Source organism: Rhinopithecus roxellana, chromosome 3 (genome assembly GCF_007565055.1).
Source record: "Rhinopithecus roxellana isolate Shanxi Qingling chromosome 3, ASM756505v1, whole genome shotgun sequence".
Classification (NCBI taxonomy): Eukaryota; Metazoa; Chordata; class Mammalia; order Primates; family Cercopithecidae; genus Rhinopithecus; species Rhinopithecus roxellana.
The window spans coordinates 69660372-69683822 of record NC_044551.1 but is presented as its reverse complement, the minus strand read 5'-3'; the positions used below and the strand labels follow the sequence as shown (position 1 = coordinate 69683822).

General features: G+C 35.2%; 1 protein-coding gene across 3 annotated transcripts in view; it reads right to left on the bottom strand.

The window, feature by feature from the left end:
• The window catches only part of NIPBL (NIPBL cohesin loading factor), a 196341-nt gene that overhangs the window by 108027 nt on the left and 64863 nt on the right, over positions 1-23451 (bottom strand). For 2 of the 3 annotated variants that reach the window (XM_010373383.2, XM_010373400.2), the window contains exons 2-3: positions 4684-4826; positions 2808-2973 (exon numbers count right to left, since the gene is read on the bottom strand). In XM_010373383.2, coding sequence (XP_010371685.1) covers positions 2808-2973; positions 4684-4747 — 230 coding nt within the window. In that variant the 5' untranslated portion in view covers positions 4748-4826. Of the gene's footprint in view, positions 1-2807; positions 2974-4683; positions 4827-15294; positions 15381-23451 lie in introns of all 3 variants that reach the window. The other variant, XM_030927192.1, reaches the window with a different exon arrangement.

The following is a 23451-nucleotide window of genomic DNA, read 5'->3' as shown; positions in this document are numbered from 1 at the left end:
AAGTGATTCTCTTGCCTCAGCCTCCTGAGTAGCTGGGATTACAGGTGCCTGCCACCACGCCCAACTAATTTTTGTATTTTTAGTAGAGATGGGGTTTCACCATGTTGGCCAGGCTGGTCTTTAACTCCTGACCTCAGGTGATCTGCCCACCTCAGTCTCCCAAACTGCTGGGATTACAGGCGTGAGCCACCACAACTGGCCCCACAGTTTCAAATACGCTATCCCTGGGAGAAATACAATTACCAAAAATAACAGAGAGGGATTCTTCTAAGGACACTCTTTTTTCTTCATTTTACTTTACATAGTCAGGGGAAAAAAGCCCAAAACACTATTTTATTGAACTAAGAGTTTAATAATTTCCAAGCAGTTTTAAAATAGAAAATAAATATATTCTATTCTAAACTACTCAAAATAATGGAAGGGTAGAGAAGTGATAGTTATACAAAAAGTTGATATTTGTTATTGGAATATATTTTCTTACATCTGAAGATGAGGGAGTCTTTCTGGGAATGTCTTACAAATAAGATATTGTTGCCACACTGATTAAGACAAGACCCAGAGGTTATGTAATTTTTCCATCTTATATTGTTTTCTCAAATAATGTCATGGTGGGGGGAAAGCGGAAACCAAACAGCAAATTTCAATACCTTCACAGCAGCAATTTTCAATAAACTTTAATGTAAGTAGCAAATTAAATTCACAACCATAGAGATGATGATAAAACTAAGCATAGGCAGTGTTTTAATTTTACATTATACATGTCAATGTTCTACTCATTGGATCTAACCATGAAGACCTATAAAGATGGTGTCCAATGATAAGACTCATTGCATTTCTAGGGCAATCTTAAGGGAGCTCTCCATAAAATAAGTCCTTATTTTATGTGTGCTATTTCCTTTACATCTTTAAATATTTGGTGAAAACTACTGAGTAAGTATGCACAAGCATAAGAAGTGATTTAGAGGCTGGGTGTGGCGGCTCACGCCTGTAATCCTAGCACTTTGGGAGGCTGAAGTGGGTGGATCACCTGAAGTCGGGAATTTGAGACCAGCCTGGCTAATATGGTGAAAACCTGTCTCTACTTAAAATACAAAAATTAGCCAGGCATGGTGCTGGGGGCCTGTAATCCCAGCTACTCAGGAGGCTGAGGCAGGAGAATGGCGTGAACCCACGAGGTGGAGGTTGCAGTGAGCCAAGATCATACCACTGCACTCCAGCCTGGGGGACAGAGCAAGACTCCGTCTCAAAAAAAAAAAAAAAAAAAAAAAAGGTGATTTAAATATTGCTGAATTTTGGGAGTGACAAAATATTAGTAGTAGTATACTTCTTTCTGATTTTAACCAATCATTTCTTAGCTTCTCTATTAGAAAATCCATTTAGTAAGCATCTCACCTTAGCGTCATCAGCTTTAAAAATGTCCCCAAAGTATGTACTGCAACTAATGCAGACACCTGTCCATTATAATGTGTTTATCCTCATTCCCCTACATGATGAATCTTTAAATTAAAAAAAAATAAAATAAAGAATGTGAGGTTACATGAGTAACACTGTGTGGTGGGATAGGAAGGGATAAGAATGAGAAATTTTATTTTTTACACATTTTTGTGTTGTTACTATAAATATGATTTGGTTTTGTAGTGAAAAAAATATTTTTTTTTCCCCAGTGCAGTGGTGTGATCTTGGCTCACTGCAACCTCTGCCTCCCGGGTTCAAGCGATTCTCCTGCCTCAGCCTCCCGAGTAGCTGGGACTAAGGCATGTGCCACCATGCCCAGGTAATTTTTGTATTTTTAGTAGAGACAGGGTTTCACCATGTTGGCCAGGATGGTCTCAATCTCTTGATCTTGTGATTTGCCTGCCTGGGCCTCCCAAAGTCCTGGGATTACAAGTGTGAGCCACCGCCCCCGGCCGAAAAATAAATTTTAAAAGGTATACCTGTGCAAAAAATTGTAAATATGCTATATAATTTAAATCAATTTTATTTTAAAAAGTTTACTGTGTGAAAATACATACCTATAATTAGATGGTAGAGTAAATTCTAGGAAAACTTAGTCCCAAACTCTATAACAGCCTTTCATGGAGTTAGCCCTTGAATTCTTACATACTTCTCCTGAAAAGCATGTAAGCCTAATCCAAAAAAAAGCTAGCAGCATAGTCTGTTAGAGTCTGTGAATTTTAACTACTTCAGCAATATCAGGAAAAAGGGATATAGTTTCTTTTTTTTTTTTTGAGACAGGGTCTTGCTCTTTCGCTCAGGTTAGAGTGCAGTGGCACAATCTCAGTTCACTGCAAGCTCCGGCTCTCTGGTTCACACCATACTCCTGCCTCAGTCTCCTGAGTAGCTGGGACTACAGACGGCCGCCACCACGCCCAGCCAATTTTTTTTTTTTTTTGTATTTTTAGTAGAGACAGGGTTTCACTGTGTTAGCCAGGATGGTGTAGCTCTCCTGACCTTGTGATCCACCTGCCTCGGCCTCCCAAAGTGCTGGGATTACAGGCGTGAGCCACTGCGCCCAGCCAGGGATATAGTTTCATGACCAGATCTCTGCAAAGATGATCGATCCCCCAAGATAAGTTCAAAAGAGCTGACAAAATATCCATAGAGCTACATAGGTCAGAGTTATCTAAAAATTGCCTATTTAAATCTCATTAATCTGTTATCGCAATAAGACTCTATTCTCCCTTGGATACTGATATATTTTAAAACTAAACTATGTATCTAAAAATTTTTGAAATAAAACCAGGAATACGGATTCTCTTAGGCCAAAACTTTTTACTTATATTAGATATAAAATTGATCATACTTACATGTGATCTGTTGATACCTGGTTGAGGCTATGGACAAGCTGTGAAACCAAATTGTCATCCCTACAAGCCAAAAGGCAGTTCACCTCTTCTGCTATTCGTGCATTAAAGAGAAGGCTCTTTGTAGTTGTAGCAGGTAAAGGAGATGGAAGAGGCAGCTGGTTCAGGACTATTTGGAATAAAATCAGATTATTAGAAATTGAGTGACTGTAAGAAGTCTCTTTAGTGTTTAACTGTATTTTGGGATTAAAAGTAAGTTATAAATATCAATGTGACAAATTATTAAAAAGCATTCCTCCTCTTCCTAACACACCTCAATCAACCCTACAAAACTCCCAAACCTTCACTTGGACCATAATAGATTATACTAGTCTCTAGGAATAAAATTCAGCTCCCTTATATTCATCCTTGCTTTTCATTTCTTAAACAAATGACTAGCGAAAAGGGCATGGTTACAAACTAACTTCCAATGTAGCAATTCATTAATTTCATTTGTTCTTGTTTATAAGATTTATCAGAATCACTAGTACGCTCATACAAATAAATCAAATAACAATATCTGACTCTTCATAAAACAGACAAGTAACATTTTTTAAAAGCTTAAGAATATACAAATAAATATTTCACTTTAGCAAGAAGGCATTCATAGCATAGAATTCTGTAAGAATATTAAAATATTCTTCTAAATTCCAAATTCCTAAACAATTATCTCCTCTTTATTCTCTAATAGCAAACAAAAGAACATAAATGTTTTATAGTAGCTTAAACTCAGCTGTTTAATCTCTGTTCACCTAACAGAAATTTGTTCATTTGTCTAAAAGTTAAGAAAGCTAACTAAAATATCAGGCGTCTGTTTCTGGCTTAATTTCTAATCACCTATACAGTATAATTATCATGGTGCTCAGCCCCAATAGGTACTAACAGGATTTTCATTAATAAAAACACAGAAAATAAATTATTACCTAATAAACAGGGCTTCCTGCAAAGACAAAATATTGAGGTACAGCAAAGATCATGGGGAGAAAAACCAAAAAGAAATTCCTTATAGTATATCTGATTTTGTACTCCTAAATTATTTATGCCTTACCTACAACAAAGTGATAATAAAAACTAATGATAATAAAAACAAAAAGTTTTCTTACCTAACGCTAACCCAATCACCTACAGCACTTCCCTGTTAATTTAGATCTCATAAACTAGTTATGCTAGTTTCCTAAGCTCAAAGCTATATAGGCTGTTATCTATTTTACCCCACTAAAACCAACTGGAAATTCACAAAACAAAACAAAAGCCAGAAAAATTGTATTTGGAGGATACTGAACACGGACAAAAACACTTCTTGAAGATACTTTCTCCTAGCTCCCTTATTATGAAGTTCCAAATCTTGCACAATGCTATACAAAGAAAAGTATGCCATTCTCTCACTTTCTACTCTTCCCTCTCATATCTTTTTCCTTTTATTTATTCAGGTAGGATGACACAGTAACTAAAATTGTAGGGAGATTTTTGCATCATTACTCAAGGACTAAGAATTAAAGTTACAAATGCCTAACAAATGAATGAATCTCTGAAAAACTGAGTTACATTAAACAAATCTCAAAAGACTGGCAATGTTCTTTAAAATTCTTAAGTCCTTAGAGTAAAACAGGCTGCTGATATCCGCAACAAACTCCAACAGATTACTGAACATGACAACCAAATTAAACATCACTAAGAAGTTAGATAAATTAGGCTGTCAAAATTTTTTTCTTTAAAGGGCAGTTTCAGTTGCTATTTCTGTAAATGTGTTTTAAAGAACCTATAATAATTTTTAGAACAGTCACTGTAAAAATCATTAACACACAGTAGAACTTAAATTAGATAAATTAACCAAACTTACGGTCTGTGAGACTAGCAATCCCCGCAAGAGTAGTAATGGGGACATGGGGCATATCCCCATTCATCCTGAATTTCTGGAATGGTGTTGCCTATAAAAGTACTCAGTTCAGGTGCCAGCTGTCATTACTTCCCATTTCCCAAACACTGCAACACACAAAACAGACAATTATTTGTAGAAATATGTCAGATATATGACTACCAGGAAAATGCTTAATCACTATAAAAAAAAATTTCTGCTTTTGTTTGTTCAACCTATGTAATAATCATTTTTATATACCACTTACTATATGTTAAGCAATTGCAAAGTGCTTTTCACACGTTAACTCAGTCCTCACAACAACCCAGTACGACAGCTACTATTGTTTTTTGCATTTTACTAAGAGGAAATTAATTTACAGTGAGTTTAAAGTAACTAGTGGAGCAAGAATTAGAACCAAAGCAATATGGTTCCAGAGTTTGTTTCTTAACTGCTAGGCTGGATTGCTAGATAGGAATACTTGATCAACCTTGACAAGCACTGTAATTCATTTCCACACTATAAGCACATTAAACATTTAACTTCATAATCTAGCTTCAACTTGCCTTTCTAGCTGTGTCTTTTATCACTATCGTACATAAACCACCCTCTCCAACCAACCTGATCTAATCAGATTCTCCCAAATCTCTCTTGTGTATTCCCATCTTTATATACTTCCTTAAGACATTCTTCCTACCTAGGAAGCCCATTCCTACTTTGGTCCAAATCCTATAATTCTTCAAGATCCAAAGCATGTTCCCACTAATTCATGAAACCTCAAATTCACCCAAATGAGTATCTTAATCTACTCTGAACTTATAACATTTATTGCCCAATATTATTTTAGTAAATAATTATATATTCCTTTGTGACATCTTTTGAAACTTGTCTTGTTTCAATCTTGCATGGTTACTTACTGTTCATGTACTTAGCTTGTCTTTCCAACTATCACTACATGTTTCTTATTACTCACATAACCAATATGCAACCACAGAAAGGACAAAGACGTGTTAACATTTTTAATGTTCCCCATACAAATGACTTAACTTTATGTTAATGACTTTAATATTTAGTATTTATCATGATGGAATTCTCTCTCTCTATACACACAGAAAAACATATGAAGACATTCTGTAAAACTGAACACTTTGTTATTCTGTTCAAAGCCCCCACATTTCCACATTTTTCTCTTCTTATTTTCAACATATGGCTTGTAAAACATTTATCTTTCCTTTAACAGTACTTGGTAAACCCTTTTTTGTAAGTAGATAATATTTTAACAATGTATACATTAATCGAAAGTACACTTTCATTGTTACTTTTACTTTACAAATTAATCAGCAATGGAAATCTACATCAACTAAGCCATAGAGCTAAGATTGAAAACTGAATTGTAGCTTCCAGTTTAAAAAGCTTAAATATTTATCTTTTAAAGGTTGTATTTGCTAGTCAGTTACTTTTAAGAGAACCTCTTAAGTTTTTGAGTTGTAAACGTCAAACATTCAAATGACATAATACTAATAATTTCCCTTACTTATATGTCTGAATGCAACATTGCAAATAAGAGTTTTTTTAATGTATAATTATACAGGGAGTTAAAATTAAGAATTTCCTCTGCCCCAAACATGATTATTATAAATATCAGACCTATTGATCAAAGGTACATTAAACAGGTACAATAAATATAAGATCTATTGAACAAAAGCACATTAAACAGGTACACACACACACACACACACACACACACACACACACACACACACAGAATTTAACAGAGTTATAAAGTAAGCATCCATAGAACCACCATCCAAAAGGCTAGCATTCCGGTTCCTTCTAGGGGTATTAACTATCTTGTCCTTGTGGTAATCATTTCCTCTTTTTTCTTTACAGTTTAAAGACCTTTATATGTACATTCTTTACCAATTGCCAGCTAAGGGAAAAAACATTACTTTCCTTTGGTGAATGACTGACAAAATTTCTAGTAGAAGCCCACTGAAAGGAAAAGGCACAGGAAATAATATAGGAAAGCTATAATCACTACTAGCTATTCTATATTTGTCCATTTGCTACACTGTGGACTCTACTCTTTGAAATTATTAATTTGATTCTTTAACAATTACTAAAGAAATTTAATGCAACATAGTTAGCAGTCACATGAAGCACTTTAAAAAGTTGGCTGGAATTTAAAATTTCCTGATAAAGGTCACCAAAACACAATGAATTTTTCATAAATTTATACTAATAAGGAAGTTCCAATTTATGCTTAGTAATTAATGGAAATAAATCATTGAATGAAAATGACTTACAGATCACAAAAATATCGTTATTCATATACAACTCACTGTTGTACATGTACACTGCCATATTCAAGCAGATTAAGTAACAAATGACTGTATTTAATTATTTAACTCAGAGGCTAGGAACCTAAAAAGAGTAATATGCTAGAGGATTCTACTGTGGGCTACCTGACTGTTTTCTTAAGTCCCAGGTGAGTAACAAATAGAGCAGATCCAACCCCAGGCTAGGATTTTTAGCCTAAAAATGACTATGTATTTAGTTACCCATATATGAGCTAGAAGATTAATAAGCCTAACCACAAGATTGTGCTTTTCACAGTGATATAAAAATGCACTGAATACTGATGTTAACTAAATACTAGGAGTAAAGGGGAAAGGGCGGGAGAGCAACAATATTTACTTGGTTTAAAGTGCTTTAATTACATGTTGATAGATGATTACTGACAAAAACATCTGATCTTCACTGCTGAACTATGGCTAATACCACTGGAATCCAAGATTTTGAAGAACAGCAGAGGAATTTGGTAGAAATGAGGTCACAATTTTAGCTAAAGTCACAGCTTTTAACAAATGTAAGTAATCTGTGGAAATGTTGCTACTTTACGTTGGAAGGTGACCAGGGTCCATCAAGAAATAGTGTTCCTAGGTTTCTAAACATGAACAAATACACCCCTAACTAACTAGCTATGACATTTTTGGCTCTGGACTGAATAATGTTTTGGACTGCTTGGCTCTGTGAAAGTATACTGTTTTTTGTAAAACTGAAGCTGACATGTGTCCAGAATGAAACAGCAACCAAACTGTAAAGAAGATTTTAATGAGGGCTTTAAAACTGTCACTTAAGGTAGTGCTTTACAATCTGTGATTGGTTACTGATTAGTAGATTATAAAATAAATTTAGTGGGTTGAACACTGAAAGGAATGGAGGGAATAGAAATATAGGGTATACTGCACAGTGCTTTGTGAGTCCAGGTAAAATGTCTTTTAAATTGTGGGTCACCAGGCAAAGCCATCTGAGAGCTGCTGATTTGAAAAAATGGAAGAGTGAGGAAAGTAGCCCACCTCCTAAGTGGTGATGAGAATAAAATAAAATAATGCACATGTATCATCTGACATACCACCTGGCACATAGTGAGTGATTCAGAAAGTTAACAGCATTACTAAATAGATTTGGGAGAAGAGAGGAAGAACAGGAGTCTTTTCGAAACAAATAGAGGGAAAGGCATTTTTTCAATACAAATAATTCCTACTTCTGAAAGATCTATTATAAATAATTATTTGGCATCCCAGTATATATTTCACCACAGTATTACAAGTCACAGTGTTGGGCCTGCTCACCTACAATTACTTAAATCATAAGGTAGGAGAAATAAATACTGGAGACAGAAAGCAGAAAAAAATCTAACTGTTGTAATACTAAGAACTAAATCAAACAAAACACATTGCGTGAGAAATCATTTATAAACTAAATTTAAGAATGGCTTGAGGTTTAATTAAAAGAATGCTTAATTAGGGTAAGATATTATAGTAAATTATCAATTTAGCCCATTCTAATGAGTCTGAAGGGAACTTTTAAGCATTTGCTAAGATTTTTAAAGACTCTAGTTCTTCATTTAATTTCACTACCAAATTTACGACTTCCTCAAGCAAACAAAAGAAATGCAAATAAAACAGTATCAGTAGGGATTATAATAATATTAAAATTGGGACAGATTTGGAATAGAAGGCATTCTTATTATCTGATGGTAGATAAATTTTCTGGAGGGCCACTTTGCACCCTATAACCAAAGCCTTAAAAACATGCATAATTTTTTCTCAACAATTTCACTTTTAGAAATATATCCTAAAGAAATAATCATATACATGCTGAAAAACATACACATGTAGATATTCCCACAACATTTTTACTACATTTTAGTGACTAAAAAATACACTTACTATGTAATAAAAACGGTTATAAACACTTTAATGTACTTTCATTTAATCCTCATATGAACCTGAGGTGCTAATGCTACAGTTCTATTTGATGAAGAATGTGATGTACAGAGAAGATAAATAATTTGCCTAAGGTCATACAGCTGGAGTCAAACCCAGGCTATCTGGTACATGGACACTTAAACTAACAACTAAAATGTATAACAATATTATTAGTATAACAAATGATGGTACATCCATGAGAGATTACTATGCATACACAATCAATATACTCAAAATATACAGCCAAGAAACAAAGAGATTAATTAGGCTGTGTATTTGAATCCAAGCTCCCCCACTTATTACACAACCTTGGACAACGTATTTAATCTCTGCACCTCAGTTTCCTCATCTCTGATACAAGAGGTAGGTAATTATTATTAAATTTTGCTGTGAAGAGGAAATAATATGTGTAAAGTTCTTAGAATTGTGCTGGGCATGTAGTAAATGTTTGTTAAATGCAAGATGTTATTTATTATATATTCTTCTGCACCTTGCTTTTGCCATGTATATTATCTTGGAAACCTTTCATTTATGCAGATCTGTCTCATTCTTTTTTAAATATTATTTTACAGGTTGACTGAAACATCCAGTTTAAAAGAATGTTAGTCAGTATACTGTACCATGTGACAGTGAAGTATGGTGACTCTGGCTTTACGGAGTTAGGCTCCTTACTTTATAACCACATTTAGTATGTGATTCACACTTCTATGGCATTTCAATTACTCTTTCTTCTTGATCTGAACTATTGAGCAGAAAGCAAAATTCACTTTGAGGAAAATCAGTTTTGGATACAAGATTACAATGAGTAAGTAAACACCATGATATTTTTTATGCTAAGTTCATAACCTTTCTTCTCAAAATTTGCACAATGACATTTTAACAAATAAATCTTACCAAGCACAAACCCCTTATTTCCTCCATCTTTGAATACACTAATAATGAGCTAAATACATGACGGATGTAAGACATGATTTTGGTAACTTTTCCCATAACAACTATTCAATATGTCTTAGTAATTTAATAATTGAAATTGCTTTAAACTCTACTTTGTGTTGTTTTCCAGAAAAATCTGCTTCATCTTGTCTTTACATAACTAAAGCAATTTCCTTTTACTATGCTTAATAGTTAACAGTTTAAAATGCTATATCAGGTTATATAACAGTTTCATTCAACCCTGTAAGTACCCCCTGAGTTGTAAGCGGCACCCCAACACAACATACTATTTCTAAAATATTTAGTCCTTCATGACGCATCCAATTAATGTTTATCTTATGTTACTGTGTCAGACACTATGCTAGGCAAGCAAAGTACAATGGTTAACAAGACGGAAACATCCTCTGCCCTTTAAAATTTGAGTTTGGCCACAAGAATGTGGTAAAGGGAGTACATATTTCAGAGGCAGAAAAGAGAAAGAATCATTGAATTAAAGCCTGAACCAACTTTACAGTGATGATTCTATATTTTAATCTCTCCACAAATTGGCACTAAAATAAAAAAGAATGACAAAGATTCTTAAAATTCAAGAAAAGATATTAAAGATATATTGCTAATCAAAAATATCAATGTGCACATCATAAGCTCATCAACCAAGCTAAATACTTTTCCTTAAAACACATTTTCATAAAAATGATGGTCTATGCATGGAAAAAAAAGAGTATTATTAAACCTTTAACAATGATTAGGGGTCAGGTATATTCTGAGATGTTGGGGAATTCTTATTTTGGTGGTATTTTTATCAGTATCCTTGGACTTTTATTATGATTAGAATATTACTTTATGATTCAGGAAAACAGTAATATAAACTATGATAAAATAAAAAAATTAGTAAGTCTCCTGTTGCTGCTACATGTACATAGATTTCTCTGAATATTTAAATAATTACCTATGTTAAGCATCTTCTATGAAGTACACTGAGCTAGGTGCTGAAGACTAATATAACATGCAAGGTATATTCACAAACACTTTAGAGCATATCGCCAGAAAGGTCAATTGGAGCCTGCAAGGGAGTTTCTTATATAATGTTGATATCTTTTTCCACATCCTTAAGCTTTCAGTTAAGACTAATTTAATAGTGATTAGGAAGATAGGGTGGGGGAGGAAGAGACAGAGACAGAGGATGGAAGCAGAAAGTTCTGTTAGAATACTGCAGTACTTACATGTAACCATGGTGTGACTTTGGACTTGTTCAGATTAAAATGCCAGTGTAATATCTAGTTGGAGATGTCTAAAGCAGGAATTTGGAAATTCACAATGTGACAAAAGTGGTCTGAACTATAGCTATAGTTATGGAAGTGATTTACTGAGGGTTGATAACAGTTACATTATAATAGGTTAGATAGGCAAGAAATAAAGTAACGCTGTGGGGGAAATTTTTTTTGGCACTTGTTATGTGTCAGATATTTATATATCCCTTTCCTTAATCATTCCAATATCAAAGGACTATAAAGATTATTACTATTTCACAGATGCAAAAATTAAGTTTCAGGGCCTAAAAACTCTGTCTACAGCTAAACAGGCAGCACGCAGCAGAAATAGGATTTGAACTTAGGTGTTGCTAACCAAATCTTACATTCTTATGTTTGTCTAAAGGACATAAAACCGAGAAACATCTACACTGCTATGGAAAAAAGATAAACCTACAGCAAACAGTAAAAGTTCTTCAGAGAAGATAAATGTCTGTTCAAGGTCTCTGAGCTAGCAATTCACTAGCCAAGACTAGAATATAAGTGTTTGATCTCCGGTTCAGCATTCTTTATACTATTATTGTCACCTTGTGTGATTATAACACTATTTTGAATAAACTGAAATTTCATATATGTGGAATATTTAACTAATTAACACCTTCTTTGCTAATGTTAATTTTTTTGGTGGTGGAGGAAAGGCTTAAAACTAAGTACATATATATATATACACACACAGATATATGTGTATATGTACATACACACACACTGTTTTTGAGCAGGAAAAATTTAATATATAGAATTATTAAGTAGTAAAAAATGGTTAACTGGAAGGTATAAAAAGGATTCTACAAAATACAGGAATGGCAAATACAGGAAGCAGCTACCATCCATGGAGTTAAGGCGGGAAAATATCTGAGGAAAGTAAGAATTTGGAAAAGCATACTCATCTCACAAGGCTGAGATTCAGACCTTGTTATAGGGTGGCTGCAGCCCAACCTGTTGGGTAACAGAAAAGTTTGCTAGAGTCCTGGTGGGCCAGGAAACTAAGGGTAGATCTGTTAACATACTATGCTAAGAACTAAGGTCAGACCTTAGAATTGCCCCGCCACCACTTGGAGAGATGATTGAAAGCTTTAGTAAGAGAGGAGCAAGATTTCTGGGGGCGAGAATGGAAAGGTTCTCCTTGCCCTTTGCTCAGCCTTCTCACATTAAACAATTTTTTAAAAAGTTTAAATTAATATATTTTTATTGTCCTAGTTTATATTACATTTAACATTATAAACCACCTAAAATCCTTTTAGGAAGTAGGTGGGATATAAATGCTAAATAGCTACACAGGTTAAGTAAACAAATAAATCTATGTGGTACTACTTTAACTATTTTAAATAGGTCAATGAGTCCCTAGAGAGTGGCACCTCTCCAGCAGAATCCTTTCACTTCAGTCAAGCCACCTTCAGATTCCTTTTCCCTGCCTGCTATTCAAGAACAGATTTTTCACATGCTATTTAAGATACTTCTGAAAGGATCTTCCTCAAATTCTAGTTCAAAAACAAAAAGTTCCCAATAAGTTGCACTGTAAAAATTCTCACTTTCTTTGAAACATTTCTGCTTTTCTAAAGTTCCAAATTACTTCCAATAAATTTTTAAAATGCAAAATAAAGCAAAGTTCTAAAACTCTCTTGAGACACTTGCTTTGCTTCTGGAACCCTGAGCTCTCTGCAGCCATCATGCTGGATACCAATAAGGTATATGTGTGTCCCAACAGTGTAGCTGTATCACATATTTATAACATGTATTAGAAGGATATATTTACACTGCTGAGTACTATTATGCAGAGAAAGAAAAGTTACCACTAAGTAAATAAGGTTGAGATGTAGGGTTTCTCAAAAGCAGTTTATAAAATATGTGCACGTTTGCTGAGAAATAAAACAATGAGTAAAAGTATATACTTCTATGAACTGACTTTAATAAAACTTCATATAACTTTAGTCCCAGTTTGTTATACAGTGAAATGGATTTGCAGAGGCCTGCAGTTAGTTACACAAAGTTTAATTGTACCAAACTATACAAAACTACAAACTACCTCAGGAAAAACATAGTCCTGTGTCCTGGAATTTCATTATTATAAATTTATTTGTACATAGAGGCTACAGAGGAAATTTCCAAGGGCATCTATGAATTGTTTGGATTCCTAGCCCACCCCCAACACACCAAAACAAAATTTATTTCTCATCTTCTTTTATACTGCAAAAGAAATAGCCTGTCTCCAAGTCCCTTATACAGGTTGAAACTGTTATAATTATGACTGTTTCATATACAATCGTATTAGAAATGCAAAATCAAACAATGACTGTTTATTTCCAAATGAGGTTTAGGTTTTAAAGAACTATAAAATTAAGATCTAGATCTCAACTTCTGACCAAAACATATGTGATATACAATTGATTCAGTATGCAATATAAAAGGAAAAGCCTTTTACGTGAAAATTACTAAATAGTCCACAAGAGGGCACACTTTCAACTAATGTAAATAAGTGGGAAAATTAAAAATTCAGTTTTTTTTTTTTTTTTTACTAGCACATCAAAGATTGGCCAGATTCTTCTGAACTGATTATTCAACAATATTAGAAAGCAAAAGATCCTGAAGTGTGTGGGTTTTTTTGTTTAAATACCGAAACGGAAACTTTATTGAGATATATGTGAAATATACGAAAAACTTGTGAACAAGACTTCTATATTAACATTAAAATTAAATTATAAAAGTATGTAATAGTCTTTGCCATTTTGGTTCTGTTAGCCATTTGGAATTTGGCTGCCTTAAGAATCTTTTCAAGAAACTCTGGCTACTTTGATTTTTGATCCTCAATTCTTCCAGACAATCTAGTATGAGAATATGGAATATGCTTCAGATACTTTAGGAAACTCTCCCAATTAAATAGGTAAGATCATTAATAAAGCACATGAAAGAGCAAACAAGAAAGGGTATAAATGGAAGAGGTGCAAACAATCATGGATCACTTATGCATAATCTGCATACTGATCTCTATCCTGCTCTAACTCATTCAAAAATACCATTTCAGCAATTCTCCTCTCTCCTGCATCATCCATTTTTCCACATATTGAATAATCCCAATCAGCATAAAACATATATACGCAAATAATTCTCCCTACTCTCAATAAAAACAAAACCCAAAAAACCCCACCCTTTATCTTGACCCCTATGATCTCCCTCCAACAATGGCTTAATTTTTCTGTTCCCTTTCAGAGCAAAATTACCTCAGTTGTTTATATTTATCCCTAATTCTTCTCCTACTTTCTCTTGGAACCCATAATCATATGTGTTTTTATTCTCCATTCCACCAAATATCTTGCCACAGTTAGCAATGGCACTAAAATTGCTATATTCAGTGGGCAAGCCTCTCACCCCAAATGATGTGACCTAGTAATCAACAAAGTTGATCACTCTCTCCTCCTTGAATAATTCTTTACTTGTTTTCCAGAACAACACATTCTCCTAGTTCTGCTGACTAACCTGGCCACTCCAGAATCCTCTTCTGGTTCCTTTTATCTTCCTCTCCGTACTCTACTGTTGACCTCATTCATTGGTATGATTTTAAAACAGTGCTTCTGCGCTTACGGCTCCCAAATTTGTATCTCTAAATCTGACTTCTTCCCCATATACTAGACTCATATCCAACTATCTAATCAATATCTCTGCTTTAGTACAAATTTATTCCCCCTCCCCAAACTGTTCTGATTCTAGGATTTTTTTTTTTTTATAGTTACATATGGATTTTAGAATCATCTTGTTAATTTCTACAAAGCTGCTTGGAATATGATAGATATAGCATTTAATCTATGTAACAATTTGGGTAGAACTGATAACCATATTGAGCATTATGATCTACAAATGATGTATATATCTCCACTAATTTAGATATTCTTTAATTTCGCTCAGCAATGTTTACTAGTTTTCAGTCTATGGTGCTTTCACATACTTTTTCAGATTTATTCCTAAGTAGTTCACATTTTTGATGTTATTATAATTGACAAATTTTTGATTTCCAATTGTTAATTGCTAGGATGCAGAAATACAATACAATATTGTATATTAATTCTGTATCCTGAAAACTTACTAACCTTACTTATTAATTCTGGGGTCTTTTTTGTACAGTTGGCCTTCCGTATTCACAGGTTCCACATCCATGGATTCAACCAATTGTGGACTGAAAATATGTGAGAAAAAACAATATGACTATAAAAAACACAACAAAAATTTAAAAGTACAGTATAACAACTATATAGTTTTCTGTAATAGAAGGTTTTTTTTTTTTTTTACTAAGGATTACTACGGAAACTTTTTTGTTAGGTACAAAATACTACAGTCTCACAGTGAGGTTAGCAATAATTAAAACTTCTTTTTGGCCGGGCACAGTGGCTCACGCCTGTAATCCCAGCACTTTGGGTGGCCGAGGCGGGCGGATCACAAGGTCAGATAGAGACCATCCTGGCTAACACGGTGAAACCCCGTCTCTACTAAAAATACAAAAAATTAGCCGGGCGTGGTGACGGGCACCTGTAGTACCAGCTACTCAGGAGGCTGAGGCAGGAGAATGGCATGAACCCGGGAGGCGGAGCTTGTAGTGAGCTGAGATGGCACCACTGCACTCCAGCCTGGGTGACAGAGTGAGACTCCACCTCAAAAAAATAAACAAAAATAAAACAAAACAAAAAACAAAACAAAACAAAACAAAAAAAACCTTCTTTTTTTCAGTCCTACTACTGCTAAACCATGTTTCCTTCGGGCTGTATTTCTGCAATTGGTTTCAAAAACTCAGAAAACAGTTCAAAAGAACTACATATAACCACTAAATAATATAACTAATGAATGTGAAAAAAGATACTGGAATAGCTTTTTAGGGAGGATAATTTTTTTTTTTTTTTAAGACAAAGTCTCACTCTGTTACCCAGGCTGAAGTGCAGTGGTGCAATCTGGGCTCACTACAGCCTCTGCCTCCAGGGTTCAAGTGATTCTCGTGCCTCAGCCCCCCAAGTAGCTGGGGCTACAGGCGTGCGCTGCCACCATGCCCAGCTAATTTTTTTATTTTTAGTAAAGACGGGGCTTCATCATCTTGGCCAGACTGGTCTCAAACTCCTGACCTCAAGTGATCCGCCTGCTTTGGCCTCCCAAAGTGCTGGGATTACAGGTGTGAGCCACTGAATCCGGCCATTTTTTTTTTTTAAGACAGAGTCTCACTCCATCACCCAGGCTGGCGTGCAGTGGCATGATCTCAGCTCACTGCAACCTCTGACTCACGGGTTCAAGCGATTCTTGTGCCTCAGCCTCCCAAGTAGCTGGGATTATAGGCAGGCACCACCTCACCCGGCTAATTTCTGTATTTTTAGTAGAGATGGGCTTTCACCATGTTGGCCAGGCTGGCTTCAAACTCATGACCTGAGGTGATCCACCCCCCATCCGCCTCCCAAAGAGCTGGGCTTACAGGCAGGAGCCACTGCGCCTGGCCAGGGAAGATAAATTTTTAAAAAGTCAACTTAAACCAATAAAAAACAGCTTCTTACTAAGGATCTAAGCTTATAAATTATTTTAAGTAGTTCGATTTACAGAAAAAGAAGCTATCAATGGAGAAAAGTGACTTGTGACTCATTACCTACAGTAACCTTTCTAGGCTTTCCATTGGACCCCTGCATTACATGACAAGTATACAAATTAAGTATGATATAAATTAGGGATGTATTTTTTTCTAAATCAATATACTCATGGTCAGTGAACCAATCACAACATGCAAGTTTTGATAACATCAAATACTATATCCTTTCTGCACATAAAATTTTAAAAATTTAGTTTCATAATACCAACTGTTTGTTAGAAAAATAAATTTTTAAATTTTAAGTGAGATTTCTGATTTAATAATAGAGTTCCACAAAAGTAAACGTACTATGAAACACAGATTATTAAAAAGAAAATGTAGGCCGGGTGCGGTGGCTCAAGCCTGTAATCCCAGCACTTTGGGAGGCCGAGACGGGCGGATCACGAGGTCAGGAGATTGAGACCATCCTGGCTAACACGGTGAAACCTCGTCTCTACTAAGAATACAAAAAAAAAAAAAAAAAAAAAAAATAGCTGGGCGAGGTGGCGGGCGCCTGTAGTCCCAGCTACTCGGGAGGCTGAGGCAGGAGAATGGCGTGAACCTGGGAGGCAGAGTTTGTAGTGAGCCGAGATCCGGCCACTGCACTCCAGCCTGGGCGACAGAGCGAGACTCCGTCTCAAAAAAAAAAAAAAAAAAAAAAAAAAGAAAATGTAATAGTCATATATCCCAGGGTAGAAGGCTAATGGAAACAGAAATCAAATGACCATGTATTATAGCGTAATTTCTCAGGTAAAGATTTCAAACAGCAAAAGCACTGAACAGACTCTTTAATTAAACCTGAAACTCTCCAAACAGCATTTCTGGTGGGTTTTTTTTTTGTTTGTTTCTGGGTTTTGAAAGTCTTGGGATATTAACTCAATAGGGGTCCAGAATATGTGATAGCTGATTGATTTTTAAAGTACCTAAAGAAGATAATTAGGAAGAAAAAAAGCTTTATCTTATGTTACAGGGGACTTTTATTGTTGTTTAAGAAATTGAAGTAAAATTGGGAGGTATAGAAAAGAGGGATATAGAAAGATCGGTTTCTAAAATTATGTTTTAACACAATTAATTATGACACATAAACACAGAAGCAAAACTAGACTTAAAAAGGAAACACAACACTTTCAATTAGAATACTGAATTGCCTGAACTTGAAGGAGTAGTTTAACCTCTCTTTACCTAAGTTTTCTTATCACTGGGAGATGAAACTTACTAAGTGATTAATTTCTTTCTTTTTGATTACCTGATTTCCAGATTTTTTTTTAAAAAAGTAAACCTTTATGTATTCACTATCATGCACTTAATACCTAACACCTACAACAGGGACCATCAGTGGTTGTTGAGGATACAGTGGTAAACCATAGACATATCCTCACAGACCTTAAGAGTCCAGTAGGGATGATGCACTGAATAATCACTATGAAACATATAATTACATATTTGTGATAAATTCCATAACAGTAACGACATTTGATGATACTAACATAGTGCTTAATATATGCCTAGCATTGTTATCTAAGGGATTTACATATTTTAATTCATTTCATTCTTATCTTGTGAATTAGGTACTACTTTTATATTCATTTTAAGATAATTAATAACAGAGGCACATTAAGATTAAGTAATTTGCCCAAGTCTGATTCCAGAATCCCCACTCTTAACATTCCAGAGTCCTAGCTGTTTTTCATATGAAGAACAAAACAAAACAAAACAAAAACTGTTGCAAGAGAAGAAGGTTAACTAAACTTATGTTTGGGGAGGGAGGAAATGCCTCATTAAGGAATTCTCATAAGTAAGAGTTAAATAGGCAAAGGGGGAAGAAGAAATGAGGATCTTAGCATGTTCAAGTCCCTGAAGAAGGACAGAGCCTAGCTAAGGAAAGAAGATTATCTAACTAGTACATAGTGATGGACTGACACAAGACTAGGGAGAAAAGGTACATACAAATTAGTTCATTCCTCACCTGACAGACAAGCTGAAGGCGCTCTCAATTTGATTTATTTTGACTCATGCCACTTCAAAAAATAATCTACTGGTTACTCACACACATATCTTAGTTAATAAGCATGGCACACTTAAAAGTTGCTTAGTTTTGAATCCATTTCTCTCTTAAATACATGTAATAAAATATGTATACTCCTTAAAAATATTAGCCTGAAATTACAATAACTATGTTTACAGAATTAGAGCTTTAAGGCCTTGGAAAGAACAATAGTTTTTAACAAATAAAGTATGAAAATAATTGCCTCAGAATAAACTTTAAAGGAAAAATCTAAATGCTAAATAAAAGGGCAATTGTACATTCTTGGGTATTTATGAAATGAAAACTATGTTCATGCAAAAACCTGCAAATGAATGTTGACAGCTGCTTTATTTGTGCTATGGCCTGACTGCGTCCCCCAAAGTTCATTTGTTGGAAACTTAATCCCCAATACAACAGTGTTGAGACCTTTAAGAGGTGATTAGTTCACAAGGACTCTTTTGCCTTCATAAATGGATTAATGTTGTTGTCTCAGGAGTGAGTTCCTGACAAAAAGAAGAGTTCTGTCCCCTTCTATTTCTCCCCACTAATGTCTTGTGCTCTCTTGCTCCTCCACTTTCCATTATGGGATGACACAGCAAGAAGGTCCTCCCCAGATGTGGGCCCCTCAACCTTGAACTTGCCAGACTCCAGAACTGTAAGAAATAAATCTCTGTTTTTATAAATTACCCAGTCTCAGATATTCTGTTAGAGCAGCACAAAATGGACTAAGACAATTTCATAATAGTCAAAAGCTGGAAACAAATGTCCTTCAATGCAGAAATGGTTAAACCAACCACTGTAGATCCATACTATGGAATGCTAGAACAATAAAAGGAAAAAAATTATTGGTAAAAACATCAACTTGGATGATATAAAGGAAATTACACCAAGTAGAAAAAATACCAATCTCAAAAGCCTACAAACTACATGATTCCATTTTTGTAACATTCTTGAAATAAAAACATCATAGAGATGGTGAAAAGATTAGTGGTTGCCAGGGGCTGAAAACTCCCAAGTGGGCCAGGCGCAGTGGCTCAAGCCTGGAATACCAACTTTGGGAGGCCAAGGTAGATGGATAGCTTGAGCCCAAGAGTTCAAGAACAGTCTGGGCAATATGGCAAAAGCCCACCTCTACAAAAAATACAAAAATTAGTCAAGTGTGGTAGCATGCACCTGTAGTTCCAGCTATTTGGGAGGCTGAGGTGTAAGGATCACTTGAGCCAAGGAGGTTGAGGGTGCAGTGAGCTGTGGACTGCACCACTGCACTCCAGCCTGGGTGACAGAGCAAGACCCTGTGAAAAAACAAAAACAAAAAACAAGAGCGCAGGTGTGGTTATGAAGAGATAGCACCCAAAGTAGTGCTTACAGTGATAGAATAGTAAGTTGAGTGTGATACTGTTACACATAACTACATGTACACACAACTGTACACACACACACCCCTGCCGTACACGCACACAACAGTACATATCCACTTGGTTAAATCTGAACAAGTTCCTGGATTGCATCAATGTCAGTTTCCTGGTTTTGAAACTGTAATATAGTTATATAAAATTTTTATTATTGTGAGAAGCTGGGTGATGACTTCCTTGTACATTTTTCCCCAACTTCCTATGGATCTACATTATTTCAAAATTTAAAAATTTAAAAAACAGCAATACTCTGTGCATTCTGGACAGTACCTAGTTCATTAGTATAGATTTTTTATCACTGAACAAAGTTTAATGTTCAAACTAGTTGATTTAGAAACTTTGCAGAACAATTTTCTTTGGGTTTTAAATGTTTTCACATTTTTCGGTGGAAGAGATAACTTTTACTTTTGATACAATTTCAAACTTAAAAAAATTACATAATTAGTCAAGAAACTACCATAATCTTTAACTAGATTCACCAATTGTTTCCATTTTGCTCCATCTGCTTAAACAATCACAAACTCTTTCCTCCTGTTTCCCTTCCTCACTCGTGGTGTGGTGGTAGTGGTCAGGGGTGTGTGTGCATGCGTGTGTGTGTGTGTGTGGTGTCTCCCTTGAACCATTTAAGAGGTGACAACATCAAAGTTCATTCCCCTAAATACTTCAATATGTACTGGCCTAAAACTACAGTTTCTCAACCTTTCTCCTGGAACCAGTGGGCCAGGCTGGACATGGTCTTTTGGAGATGATAGAGGCACAAAAATACGAGCCCAATCCTGCCAGTGCTACTCAAGCCTTTGGTCATGTCATGCCCACTAATACCAAAGTGAGTCCTATGACCAAACCCAAAGCAGGGGGCAAGGAAATATAATCTGCCCCTTTAGGAGTAGGTGGTAAATGGTATAGTCACATGGCAAAGAACTGGTGCTATTAACGCAATCTATTACACCCGCTGAACCTAAGGTTTTCAGGGATGGGAGCTGGTATTTAATAAGTGCTTCAGGTAATTTTGATGCATACATATGACTAAAAATAAACAGGGGAAAGATTCCAGGCAAAGGATAAATTTTGATATCGAAAATAAATAAAAATGGCACACAGAAACAGACATTGTTCTCCAAACTCCAAGAGTTGGTCCTAAAATAAGGCTTTAGTCTCCTTGTTAGCAAGGTAAAGAAAAAAATATTATGCATGTAAAATAAAAGTGAATTAGTAGTTGTTCCGAAGTACAGCTTTTCCAAGATGCAGAAATCAGAGAGTAACTTCACTAGTAAGTCCTCAGAAAGTCGCTGAATGACATAATGGAGAAGGTCCTTTATAGTGTTCCTAAAAAAATTAAAGATCTGTTTTAAGCGACTTCTCCTTTTCTTCTCTTTTCTTGGGGGGCGGGGGAAATCACATTCTAAAAGTACAATACAGTAAACGCAAAGTTAACAGGAGGTCAAAATCATGCAATCCATGCACACAGATCTCCAATGGTATGGTTTAACTTAAAAGTAAAATTTGAAATATTCAGAGGAATGCAGAGAATGCCAACCTTTAGTCAGTCCTCCATTAATACATTTCTCAAAATTGAGTGTTAGAAAAATTTAGACTGTCAAGAGTATATGGCTGAATATCATTAAGAGCAGAAGTACATGTTTTATCAATTAAGGCAAGGAACAAATGAGAAGGTGATTTTATGAAGTTTAAGAATCTTACCCAAAATACATTCCACTTCTAGACAGAAGCCTCAGGCAGGTTAGAATTGTTTTTAAAATAAGTCTGACTTTGCTCTAATACATAAATGAATGAGAGGATCAAGATTCCAAATTTACAAACCAGTGCTACTAACTATAGATAAATCCTATCTATAGTTTCCAGAGCTGAAAGCCAAAAAATTGATAAAACGTCTGGGCAATATTTTATAATGCCTGTTTAATACACCACAAATTCTCCTTTATAGAAAAAAAGACTATATGTGAACAAACTGATTAGCCTCCCTAACTGTAGGCAATACATAGCCTATATTATGAGGTACAGAGGGGAAAAAAGGAAATTATATCTACTATGTGCCAGGCACTGTGCTAGTTGTTTTAGTTTTTTTTCCCCATTTAATCTTCAATATAATCCAATGAATAAGTCTTGTTATCACCATTTTAAAGACAGAAACTCTGGGCAGTTCGCTTGTTTTTGTCCCATGATTAAGATGAGGTTAATCAGACTTACTTGTTAGGTCAAGATAAACTTGACAGTAATCATAAAATGGTTATCCACAAGGATGGTAAAATGGGATGGTAGTGAGAATTTTGGGCATATCCTCCTAATAATAACTTTGACCTCAGACACACACACAGTTATGTGTCACATAATGACAGGGACAAACGTTCTGAGAAATGTACCATTAGGCAATTTCATCACTGTGCAAACATGATAGAATGTACCTACACAAACCTAGATGGTATAGCCTACTACACACCTATTGCTACTGGTATAGCCTATGCTCCTAGGCTACAAACCTATACAGCATGTTACTGTACTGTATACGTAGCCATTTATAACACAATAGTAATTATTTGTGTATCTAAACATAGAAAAGGTACAGTAAAAATACGGTATTAAAATCCTATAGGACCGCAATCATTATGGTCTGTTGTTGACCAAATGTCATCATATGGTACATGACTGTGTATGTTACATATACTCAAAAATCAATATTATTGATTAGTGGATGAAAAAGCAAATCCTAAAACTCAACACAAACAGCAACAAACAAACTCAACTATATATCAAATAATACCATAATCACACACAAAAATTTTTCAAGTAACTGTGATGACAGTACTATAACTATACAATTACTGAGTAGTTTATTGAAATATAAAACCCGCAACCCCCTGCAAATAAGTCCACTGGGAACCCATAAATGTCACCTTATTTGGAAAAAGGGTCTTTGCCAATGTAATAAAGGATCTCAAGATGAGATCATCTTGGATTTAGGGTGGTCCCTAAATCTAATGACACACACCTTTATATAAGATAGAAGAAAGAGACAGACATACTAAGGGAGCCACATGAGGATAGAGTCAGAGACCGGGGTTTTATGTAGCCACAAGTTAAAGAATCCCTGGAGCCACTACAATAGCCTGGAAGAGGCAAGGGAGGACTCTTTCCTAGAGCCTTTGGAAGGTGAACGGGCACACTGACATTTTGGTTTGGCCTTCTGGCCCCT